General features: G+C 39.5%; 1 protein-coding gene across 2 annotated transcripts in view; it reads right to left on the bottom strand.

The window, feature by feature from the left end:
- Positions 1 to 328: 328 nt before the first annotated feature.
- The window catches only part of fnip1 (folliculin interacting protein 1), an 87,585-nt gene continuing 75,704 nt past the window's right edge, over positions 329 to 12,209 (bottom strand). For both annotated transcript variants that reach the window (XM_067996169.1, XM_067996170.1), the window contains 4 exons: positions 9,879 to 10,047; positions 9,102 to 9,302; positions 5,137 to 5,252; positions 329 to 2,998 (listed from right to left, as the gene is read on the bottom strand). In XM_067996169.1, coding sequence (XP_067852270.1) covers positions 2,920 to 2,998; positions 5,137 to 5,252; positions 9,102 to 9,302; positions 9,879 to 10,047 — 565 coding nt within the window. In that variant the 3' untranslated portion in view covers positions 329 to 2,919. The remainder of the gene's footprint in view (positions 2,999 to 5,136; positions 5,253 to 9,101; positions 9,303 to 9,878; positions 10,048 to 12,209) is intronic.

The raw sequence follows: 12,209 nt of genomic DNA, 5'->3' as shown, positions 1-12,209 counted from the left end.
ATTTGTATAGATTTCTCCTAAAATCTATGTAAAACATGTCTTATTCAAATCAAGTCGCCACGAGTTTAGGGAGCTTCAAGGAATTTGCAGAAAAATTGAACCCTGAAGAATGTTGTTCTTGAATTAGAGTGCTCAATATTGACTGAGTACCAAAGGTGAGAATGAAAATTTTTTCAACACTTAGATCACTCATTCTGAGGAAAAGTTCAATCCCCACCTGTCCCTCCCCACAACAATACAATTTTTCCCAACTGATTAGAGTTAATCGGTTAAATAAACTTCCACTATTAAACACTCATTGACTTTAGCTCAAGGCACTAGAAACAACTTTTTTCTTTACATATTTATTGCACAAAAAAATTGTCCAAAAGTAACAAATGGGAAATATTATATAGTGCACACTGAAGGGAAAATATTTACAGAATGTCCTGGAGGTTTTGTAGTTTAGCCAATAACTTCCATGAGTCAAATAAATTAAAAAATACTGTAAAAGACAATTACAATTGACAAAATATTAAATACAATGATATCCTTCTGTGTACAATGCTCTTAAGAATCTCAGCATTCATGTGTTGCAATTATTTAGAAATTACCTTGTAATAAAGTTATTTTGAAAAGTTACACAAAATCTACCGTAAGACTTTAAAACCATGATGCATAAAAGAAAAAAAGTGAAAGAGAAGTTTTGTGTTTATACAAGAGTACTGTCTTTGACTACAGTAAAGGACAAGATAGATTGATAGCATCCCTCCCAAACAATCCAAATGTTCCTCATTAAACACTCAGTTGAGTTTTTAAAAAAAAATGTACCTTGCATCTTGCACATCACTACCTCAACCAAAATAAATTTAAATCAGGTTTTTAATGTTAGCCCATGGCTCCCATCTTATATTTCCTATGATACGGCTGTGATCGAAGTAACAAAATCAATTCATACTGTAGCTGGCTCAGACACATTGTAGAATAAATTCCATGCAGTATATGCAAGATACTTACTGCTGTACTTCAGCGACATTGTGATGGTTTCACAGGCACTTTCTAATTTTTAATTCATCCTCATTATTTTTTCCTGGTTGCATAACTTTTTTTCCTCCCATTTCCCCTATTTCACACATCATTCCTTGATAGACAGCAAATGGGTGACTGGAAGCCAGGCCTCTGACAATGCTGCTAGAAACATCAAGCTTTCACTCCTCACCAAATGGCTTCATCTGAGATTTTTTACTTACTGCGCACATTGCAAGGATGTAGAGGGAAAACACATCCCTCCAGACTAGGGTGTAGTGTGTGCACTGGCACAAACACAACTGAACTTCCTCATTGAAAAGTATTAATAAATCTAACAGATTCTAATTTCTCAAAGTGGATGGTTATTTTTTCAGATCAGATTTATTTTGGTTTATTTGCTCGTATTTCACCCTCTAGCTCCAAGTTTTCACCCATTTGCTCCTGAAGGATTTTATTTGTAGTATTGGTGAACTACTGGACTGCAGACAGCCATTACAGCCTGCCAAATCATGACCGTACCCAACATTCCACCCTACACTCAACCTGGTGAGCATTAGGTTGTGAAACCAGTGCTATCAAACAGGGGACATGAAAAAGTCTTGCAGAGATTACTGCACTGTAAAAACATTTTATGTAAAGTTATTATTGATTATGTACAGAACTAACTGTGGACACGAGAAGAAAATTATCAGATTGTCTCTTCACAATATCCTATGTTCACATGATCTGCTAGGAACATATTCAACAATCCACATCCTGAACCACATGTTAAAGATGATATCCTGTTCTCACCATATAAAGCAGCTAAAAGTTACAGTTCCTCCACCCACCCCCAAAAGTTTCCTCTCTCATTTGTTCCATCCATCGCTGCGTGGCGCCAATGCAAAAGCATGCTACTACACTGCATCACTTAGCATCTTCAGCTGAGCAACATGCATAAAATTTCGGAGAACAAGTAGCAAAAACGAAGATAAATTGGAATTTAGGAAGCAGAGAATTGGGAGCAAAATAAAACCCTCGGTGCAGTATTAACTGAGGTAGTACAGTATTGAATTGAATTCCCCATCTCATTAAAAACATTTTTTAAATGATAGGTTGGAGTCAGATCAGTTGACTGAAGGACTGTTACTGATACAAACAAATGAATGCATTGCGTTTGTGACTGATGCTTTCCTATATGATTTAATCAGCTATATACTGTTCATTGCTTCAATGCTTAAATGATAACATGAAGCAACAGCAATCACAGATAATGATTCCACTTATTAAAGGCAATGATAGCATTGTTCGACTGTCAGTTACATCAATGTACTTCCTAAAACATTAAAACATATTGACTTTTTTGAAGTTTATTCTTAATAGGGCTTTTGTAAAAGTAAACATACAAAACATTTCTTTCCAAATACTCTGTCCATAGAGTACAAAAAAATAAAAACACGTAAATATATGTGCAGGTTCAGTAAGAACAGGAGAGGTTAGTCCGACTTCCCTGAAGTCAAAAAGTTTCCATACGTGCAAGGTCATGGTTCCAGATTAATCAGAAGACAACACAGCAATTTCTTGCTCTTGGTTTCAAATTGAGGTTGTTTAAACACACCACTCACTCTCTGAAAAAGAACATTTCACTTTCCCTTTTGGTCTCCTCTTCCAAAATTCTCTATTGTTGGTTTGGCTGTGCACAGTTTAACAGTGTTGAGAAAGGCGACTGTTTTGCGCTGAAGCAGAGCCCTTTTATCCCCATTGCGATTTTCTTCTGTGGCATTTTCATGCAGCTAAAACACAGAAACCTCGCCGCATAAGACAGGAATTGCATATTACAAGCATGGAAAATGTAAATAATTTGGTGCTGTCTTCCAGTCTGTGCAATCATTTCCCTTGCAATTGTTTAACACAACTTGGCAATTTAGCAATTCAAAGCAGTATCTGGGCCACATATGGAGAATGAGTGCTTGCTATAGCTGCCAACAAGGGCAGGTCGCTGGATTCAATCCTAAGATAAAACAGAAGCAGTAGTTTCAAATTAGAATCCTGTAAAGTAGACAAGACAGTATTCACGGGGGTACATCTTCACCTAATCTACTGTCTACTAGTTAAATTTTGCTGAAAAATGCATTTTGGTTTAGCTTCCCAGCCTGTTGGCTGTTATTTCTGACTGACGTAGAAAATGCATGTGTTCGTAATAACGGCCTATTACTTTTTAAGCTGGATCTATCCAATATTTTACAGAAATTAGTTTTTAGCAACTCCCTGGCTCTAGTTTATTCAGCAAGTAATCTGCACCATACAGACCAGGAGGGTCCCATGTTCAATTTCCAGTCTGTACAGCCATGGCAGTGAAAGGGGCATTAAAATTAGCCTCAGTACCTTGGGTTAGGGAGGGACAAAAAAAATCATCCAGAGCTTCTGCTTACAAGTGCTATCAAAAAATCTGATAGGTTGTGGACTAACACCAGAAAATGACCACGAAAGGTGCTGGACTGTCATACAAAACTAATGTTCACTAATGGCCTTCAAGGAAGGGAAACTGCCACCAGTACCTGATCTGGCTTATGTGGGACTTTAGGGCAACTAGGTGTGGGCAATATATACAGTCTTGCCAGTGCCTCCCACATGCCAAGAACAAATAAATAAAAAAAAACCGTTGAGACTGCATGTGTGGACAAGGATGAGATTGAGCTCGACTAAGATGCTATCTGCAGCTGAATGTCTTGACGCGCCAGGTCAAGGCTCAAATATAAATAGTGGCCATTTCAGCAAGTTACTGTAGGGTAACCGGTGCCATGGAATTGTACCTTTTCGCAAAGCAGAGAAATCTCTTGAGGGGGAAAAAAAGCTTCCAAGTATTTTTGGAAGCTTGCAAAATGAACTGGGAAATATTTTTAAGCAAGTTGCTGTAAAACAAGAAAATCCTAGTGAATTGATTGAATCATTATCAGAACTGCAGGGAAGGTAGAACGCTGTTGTTAAATGGTGTGGTACTCTGAGTCACAGAGTCCAGGAAAGGTCTAGATTCAGTCTCTGGTCTCAGCTGGGCAGTAGTAGGAATGCTACAATTAGCATTAGGCACCCTGGGCTAACAAAGAAACATATAGTCAGCCAGGGCCCTCTTGTCATCTCTATCCAGCATTCCCTGCTGGAAAGTGCACCTATTGTCACAGAGCACAGATAAGAATCAGGTTAGGGTGTGATGGCCTAGGTTGACCTTTTGGGTAAGGTACCAGAGGGCTATTGGCACCCATGGTGTCAGACCCTAGCATCAATCAGTGCCTTCAGGACCAAAGCAAAAAATAGGGGAAAAAATGTTATTCAATAAACTAGTTGATACAAGCAAATGGGCTATATTTGTGTAATTTCTTTCCCATCTACTATAGGTCTTGACACCTTGCTGTGGTACAGTTCAACAGGTGCCAAATGCCCCCCATACCTTGCAAAAGTGGCCATTATTCATGATGCTCGAGAGCGAGTGTTGGCAGGCTCTCTGATTGGAGGGAGCATCACAGGGAAGCCCGTTCCTTTCCTTATCTGACACCCAGAAACACACACACATGCACTCCCAGCAGACATTACTGAAGAGTGATTAGGAGGCTGGCCTATTTCCCCTCCCCAACCCCAACCCAGGATGATGATGCCACTTGTAGCACCCCTAACATCCTCCAGGCCAAGATGAGCTAAATAAGCAGAGACCAGGGACTAATCCTGGGGCGTTCCTGGCTTGTATAGTTCAGCTGATACATAAGCAAATTCGACGCTCTCGTCGACAAATTCGTGTTTGACTGTTGAGAGCAAGTATCAACTTCAAAGTATTTTCTTCCTTTTTCGGGTATCTTCAAAATGTGCACCAACCCTCACTGAATCAGTGGGCGTGCGATGACCTGCTCTCTGACCTTTTCTCTCATCATGAAGTGATGTATAAAAATGACCTGGGGCGATGACATCACCACCCCCTGCCCAGTGGCAGCACATCTGAAATTAGGAACTCAGTACCTGTTTGTAGATGTGAACCCACATTTTGAAACTCAAAGCAGCACTTCAGTGCTCCAACAAAGTGTGCACCACAATGTTACAAATTATGCTTTGTTAATACCTTCATGAATAGAGCTCCACAATCTAAAGATCACAATTCCTTACCCTAATACCATGCCCAATTCCTTGACATGTACTCTCATTTGGCCCTTAAGGTATTCTGACAACATCCTGCTTTTGAAATACAGCTCCTGCAGCCGATCTTCAAGGTGCATTATACACTATATTAAAAAAATGTTTTAAAATCAAAATCAGTTCAATGTCTTGTGTGGAAGAAATCAAAGTAATTTCATCATCAGAACCAATATTTGTGAAGTAAATTGGTATTACATCCCCAGCCTGCTACACTGAAGTACACAATGACTTTAAAATGGAGAACTGGCCTCTCTTCTCTTTCACAGCTCAAATCCAAACCAGAATGATGGATCGAAATTATTTTTTATCTATTGAAACTTTAGTGTTATGCAAAATGATTTTCAACTCAGCTCCTAGCGCTGTTAAGCAAAGCTACCCTGAATTTAACATTAATCGTACTCAAGAAGCACAGGGCAGGAAATGGAAAAAATGTCATACGGGTGCAGTAGGAGGTGTGCTGCAAGAAAGGGAAGTGTGCAGTACGGGGAGATTTATTCTGATCAATTTCTCAAACGTCCTCTCCACCGAGTCTTCCCATGCCTATCTGATCCCCCTGCACCGAGTATCGCCTTGCAAAATGCCTGCTCTCTTGCCAACAGGGCCCTCTCCATCCACAACTTCATCCTGATGAGTGCACTGATATCCTAACTCTGACCAAAATCTGACTCACCAACAGCAACTCTTTACTATTCACCATAGATTCTTTACCTGACTACTTGTTACACCACATCTGCAGTCCAAATATCAGTGTGGCGGTGTGCCACTCACCACCAGGTTCTGACTTAGCCTATTCCCATACTTTCCAGCATGTTTTCTACCTTTGAACACATCATTCACTTCCAAACCACTCCTCTCAAGATCCCCATTGTTTACCACCACCTTGCTACACCGCCACACCTTCTTTAATAAAAATCCTTTCTGTTCTTGCTTTATCTTTCCATTGGAACACTACTCATCTGTGGTCATTTTAACCTCTGCAGCAGTCTCAGCAAATTCTCTCCCCACACACACACAGCTCCCCACCCACCCTCCCCCGCTTCATCATACAAAGCTTTCACACCTCAAAAGGTCCTGATCATCGATGGGGCTCTTTCAGATTACTCAAACCATAGAAATTTACACCACAAGAGGGGGGCATTGGCCCAGCTCTTTGCTAGAGCAATTCAGAACAAATCCCACTGCTCTGCTTTCTCTGTAGCCCTGTAACTTTCTCTGCTTTAAATGTTTATCTACATTTCCCTTAAAAAAAATACAACGGCTTCTGCTTCAACTATTCCTTGTCGTGAGCATCCCACGCTCTAATACCTCTCTTATATAATAGAATTTCTCAACCTCTTTCCCCACTTGCAGTGACAATTTTAAATTGATAACTCCTCACACTGACTCCTGAGTCAGAGGAAATCTTTTTCTCGTCAAACTTTTCATAATTTAAAACACAAATGTCCCTTTGGCCGCCTCTGTGCTAGTGGAAACAGTCTCAGTATTGTAAGTCTCTCCCCATACAACTATATTATCTCATATCTGGTATCATTCTGGTGAATTCCACTGTATACTCTACAATAGTGCACCCAAAACTGAGCAAAATACTCTAACTGTGGCCTAGTCATTGTCATGAGCAAATTTATCATTACTTCTTTGCTTTTGTGCTCCTATTTATTTGATCCAAAATGCCTTTATCTAGCTGCACTTTCAAGGAATTATATATTTGCACCTTAGATCTTGGCTCCTCTACATGCCTCAGCATCTTTGAGTGTATGCTCCCATTCCTTATAGAATCATAGAATGGTCACGGCACAGGAGACCATTCGGCCCATCAAGCCTGCACCGGCTCTCAGAAAGAGTATTCCAGCTAGTCCCACTCCCAGGCTCTTTCCGCGTAGCCCTGCAAATTTTTCTCCTTCAGGTATCTATCTAATTCCTTTTTGAAAGCCACAGTTGACCTTGCTTCCACCACCTTTACAGGCAGTGCAGTACAGATCCTAACCACTTGCTGCGTAAAAAAGTTTTTCTTCATGTTGCCTTTGGTTCTTTTGCCAATCACCTTAAACCTGTGTCCTCTGGTTCACGACCCTTCTGCTATTGGGAACAGTTTTTCTTTATTTACTTTATCTAGACCCTTCATGATTTTGAATGCCTCTATCAAGTCTCCTCTCAACCTTCTCTGCTCTAAGGAGAATAATCCCAGCTTTTCCAGTCTATCCACATAATTGAGGTCCCTCATCCCTGGGACCATTCTCGCAAATCTTTTCTGCACCCTCTCTAAGGCCTTCACGTCCTTCCTAAAGTGCGATGCTCAGAATTGGACACATTACTCCGACTGTGGCCGAACCAGTGTTTTATAAAGGTTCAACATAACATCCTCTCTTTTATAAAGCCCAGGATCCCGTATGCTTTCTTAACCACTTTCTCAATCTGTCCTGCCAACTTCAACGACCGGTGTACATATACCACCAGGTCTCTCTGTTCCTGCACCCCCTTTAGAGTTGTACCCTTTAGTTTATACTGCCTCTCCTCGTTCTTCCTACCAAAATGTATCACCTCACACTTCTCAGCATTAAATTTCATCTGCCACGTGTTCGGCCATTCCACCAGGCCGTCTATGTCCTCCTGAAGTCTATCACTATCCTCCTCACTGTTGACTACACTTCCAAGTTTTGTGTCATCTGCAAATTTTGAAATTGTGCCCTGTTCACCCAAGTCCAAGTCATTTTTCCTCCTAGAATGCATAACCTCCCACCTTTATGCATTCAATTATTTCTGCCTCTTGTCTGCTCATTATGCTAGCCTCTCTATGCCCTCCTCACTTTCTGTGTGAGTAAAATTGTGATTTCAGACTTCTTATGCCCAAGTCCAAATAATTAATTCTTTTATATATGGAGGATAAAAGTGAACCCAGCACTGACCCCTGGGTGCACCAATTTCAACCTTTCTCCAATCCAAGCAACACCCATTAACCCTAACCCATTGTTTCCTGACCGTCAACCAACTTTCTATCCATGCTACATTTTCTCGTGCCATACACCTTAAGTTGTTTTTTTAAACAAGCCTTGTAAGACCTTAAACCTTTTCTGAAAATCCATATGTACTACATGCAATTAGTTCCTTTCATTTATACAATCAATCCATTCTTCAAACATGAAGCAACTGAGTTGTTCCTCATCTTCCTCTACCCTTTCCTCTATACCACTCTCCTTTCAACTTAGCCCATCCTCTTACACTACGCAATTTATCCCCACATCCTCGCAAGCCCATCGCTTGATCAGCTCCTGACTCAGCTTCTGAATTCCTAGTTTCTTAAAAAGCCCATCCTTGACCCCTTTTCTATAACTACCAAAGTCCTTAAATGCAACATTGCCACATATTTAGTATCAAAAGATGAGGATGGAGGTAGCATTTTGTGAAGAGGAGTTTGGAGTTGTTCTTGTTTCCCAGTATGATCCTGCAGTAACAGGAGGATTTGGTTGCAGAGAAGCAGTACTGCTTCAAATGGTCAAGTCAAATTTTGGTGGTAGACTGCCAAACATGTTTATATGCCAGGTGTTCGCTAGTCTATGGATCACCGACAGGTTCCAAAAATGGCCATCGTGGAGGTGAGTGATCATTCAGGGTTTGGTGGGGTCAAAGGTGAGGCAAAACAGATGTGAACCAGATCAATAGCAGCATTGATGTTGGTACAGTGGTGCCTGTTCCCAAGACACTATGAAGTGGGTTAAACTAGTTTTTAAGATAATAGAAAGTTAAGTGAAAATTTATCATTCAAAGGTTAAAACAACTTCAAAGATGTTCTAGTTTTATGGACATCAGAAAGTGATGGTAAGCAGAACTATTTCCAACTACATTAGTAATCAAGTTTTATTTTCAGGAATTACTAGTAACAATCTATCTGAAGAATTCTAGGTAGCAGACCCTCCCTAGTCTGTCAGTATTATACTCACAAAGTTTGGAGAGAGATTTAGTTTGTAGAGCTGCAGAGTGGAATGAAGCAAGTTAGATACTAAGCTGGATACAAGTACTTCTTTCCCAAGTTTGTTGCTGTCCGTGGTGCGCCTCTGACTACTTGCAATCTGCACTGTCCATTTATCCAAGTCCGCGATAATGCAGACAGCTTCTGCTATTGGTTCATCCAACACTGGATGCTGGACAGAAAGAATGTGACAAAAGTTAATATATCCTATAGTTTAGCGTATCAAATATCAAACATCTTGGATTCCAAAATCAACATCATCATCATAGGGTTTATCAAACCTGCAATGGCAGAGGCTTGGGAACATGTCATCTTCCCTCAGACATAAACAGCACTTGGCACAAAAAGGGATAAAAGTTTAAAAACAATCCTAAATAAAATATTTTTATTCTCCGACATTTGCTTTATTCTTCTATTAAATAACAAATATTTTCTTCAGGCATTTCAATTATAAGCTGGCAGTGCCGTGGTGTTTGGCAAATGTAGTGCACAAGTAGAGTCTGTATACAAAAGATATCCATTGTACTTTAGTGAAAATACAATTTAGCCCAAAAGATTACATTATCTAGAATGAAAAAGCTGGAGTAAAAAAAAAATCAAGAACAGCTCCATCTCCCAATACATAAATAGATCATGCCAATATTGTTTGCTGTAGTTGCCTCAGTGATAAAACTTGCAAAAAGTAGTTGAATTGAAATGCACTTCATGAAATTAACTGAGTAAAATTATATATAAAAGAGTGACCTACCTGTACAGCGTGCATTAAATCTGATGCCAAACATTGCTTCAGCTTCTCATCACTGCCCGTTCCATGCAGAACAAAGTCTGATACATAATAAGGGCAATAACCACCAAAAAGGGACCTCCCAAAATTCGCCACACTAGGTTTGTTGCAGCTTATTTCAACTACGTTTGACCTATAAAGGAGGAAAAAAGTGCACTTAAATTTAAGCCCACTAAAAAGTTCAGCAGCTCTCCAAGGCTTTACTTATGTTTCTTTTTCGGTGTCTCTGGGGTGTCAAATCAACCCTTCTGAAGTTGGGGCCCATGTTGCAAGAATCTGGCTGAAAAGTATCTCTAAAGGCCTTTTATTTTCAGCTAATCAAGGAACAAAAGTACAAATAATCGACACAGGGATATGTAAAGTTGCAACCAGGTCAACTCTTGTGATTTTCCATTGGTTATAACTTCCTCTTCGACAATTAACAGTCAATGATTTGAACTGCCCAATCTCATCTTGACAAGGTAGTTCTGTGGTACACCAGTGGTCAATAGTCTAGTTACTGATGCTTTAATCAGCCACAGCAAGAATGTGCATATAATATTCAAGCATCCCCAAAAAACTGACCCTGAGCAATAAGTAGAATAATGGAGTCCTATCAATGGAGTTACAGGCTGCAATTTAATCAAGAGTTTTAGATGGTTTATCTCCAGAATAATGGGAAATTAGAAGCAAGTTACGGAGGGATTCAGAATATACCACATGCCACAAAATATATAATTAAGTTTCATTTGATTTTTGTTTAAGACAACACTTGTAAGCTCCCCATAATTAGTGCAAGATAACCTCCAAGCTGACAAGAGTTGCAAAATTGATACAACCACTGCAAGGTTAGGGGGATAATTCCACAGTTGATGAACTGAAATTCATCTGCCCTCAATTAAATTTCTCATTTTGTGCAATCTCCCTGCTCAGCACATAATCTAATTCAGCATAGAAACCATGTGCAAATCATCAGCAACCTACTACTCTGTCTCCACCCATTGGAATTTTAAACACACTACAACCATTGGGGTGGTTAGCCTACTGGGTGGGAAATGTTATGCCAATATAAATTATCCACTTGAGGGAGTTTTGACCAATGAGACACTCAATAAACTTTTTTCTTTTCACAAAATAAACTGAGTTCTGTACTTTCAGTTTCCAATATTCAGAGAACACTACATAGGACATCTTGTACTTCAGAATCACACAGGAACACACACACACTAAAATATTTCCCATTATAGTGCAGTAAAGTAAATCCCAGTACCATTACTGTTCAAATCATATAAATTTGCAATTCTGTTGAAGCCATGAGTTGATTGTGGGAACTAGCATGATACTCTTCTTGTCAAAAAAAAATGGAAATGGGAAACCATAAGCAGTAAATAATGTTAAATTTCTATATGCAGGATGTTGCAGAATATGCTCTGCGTTCAAAAAACTTGCTCAACTCCTGTAATTTGTAAAACAGGTTTGTGAATTCACCTCTTCTCTGAAGCAATAAATCTCCTGAAGTATAAGCTTTAGTAGATTCTAAAATACTAATTGATAATGGTGATAATTTTCATCAGAATATTCTTATGCTGCACCCTCCTCAACCACTCAACAGCTGTTCCATAACTCTATATGCACACGTTAAGCTATTTGACACCTAATGAAATAAAACCCCTTGAAATTGCAGTTCAAATTGTGAGATTCATTCACAGGCGCCTGCCATCACTCTCCATCATAATACAATTGGCAATTTTTTTTTGCTGAAAATGGAGATAAACTCCACATCTCACTATATAATTAAAAATCTTACATCTGCACAACTTGACTTCCTGTTGCCATGTTTTTGTCACAATTCTTTGTCAAGTATTTTGATGGATTTGAATGTAGGCAAGTGTGAGGTCATCTACTTTGGATCTAAAAAGGATAGATCAGAGTACTTTCTAAATGGTGAAAAGCTCAAAACAATGGAGGTCCAAAGAGACTTTGGGGTCCATGTACACAGATTAAAATGTCATGGACAAGTACAGAAAATAATCAAAAAGGCTAATGGAATGCTGGCCTTTATATCTAGAGGACTAGAATACAAGGGGGTAGATGTTATGCCACAGCTATACAAAGCCCTGGTTAAACCACACCTGGAGTACTGTGTTCAATTCTGGCTACCGCACCTTAGGAAGGATATATTGGCCTTGGAGGGAGTGCAGCATAGATTTACTAGAATGATACCGGGACTCCAAGGGTTAAATTACGAGGAGAGATTACACAAACTCGGGTTGTATTCCCTGGAATTTAGAAGATTAAGTGGTGATTTGATCAAAG

This window comes from Heptranchias perlo, chromosome 14 (genome assembly GCF_035084215.1).
Source record: "Heptranchias perlo isolate sHepPer1 chromosome 14, sHepPer1.hap1, whole genome shotgun sequence".
NCBI lineage: Eukaryota > Metazoa > Chordata > Chondrichthyes > Hexanchiformes > Hexanchidae > Heptranchias > Heptranchias perlo.
The sequence above is the reverse complement of the archived record's forward strand: the minus strand, read 5'-3'. Positions and strand labels throughout refer to the sequence as shown.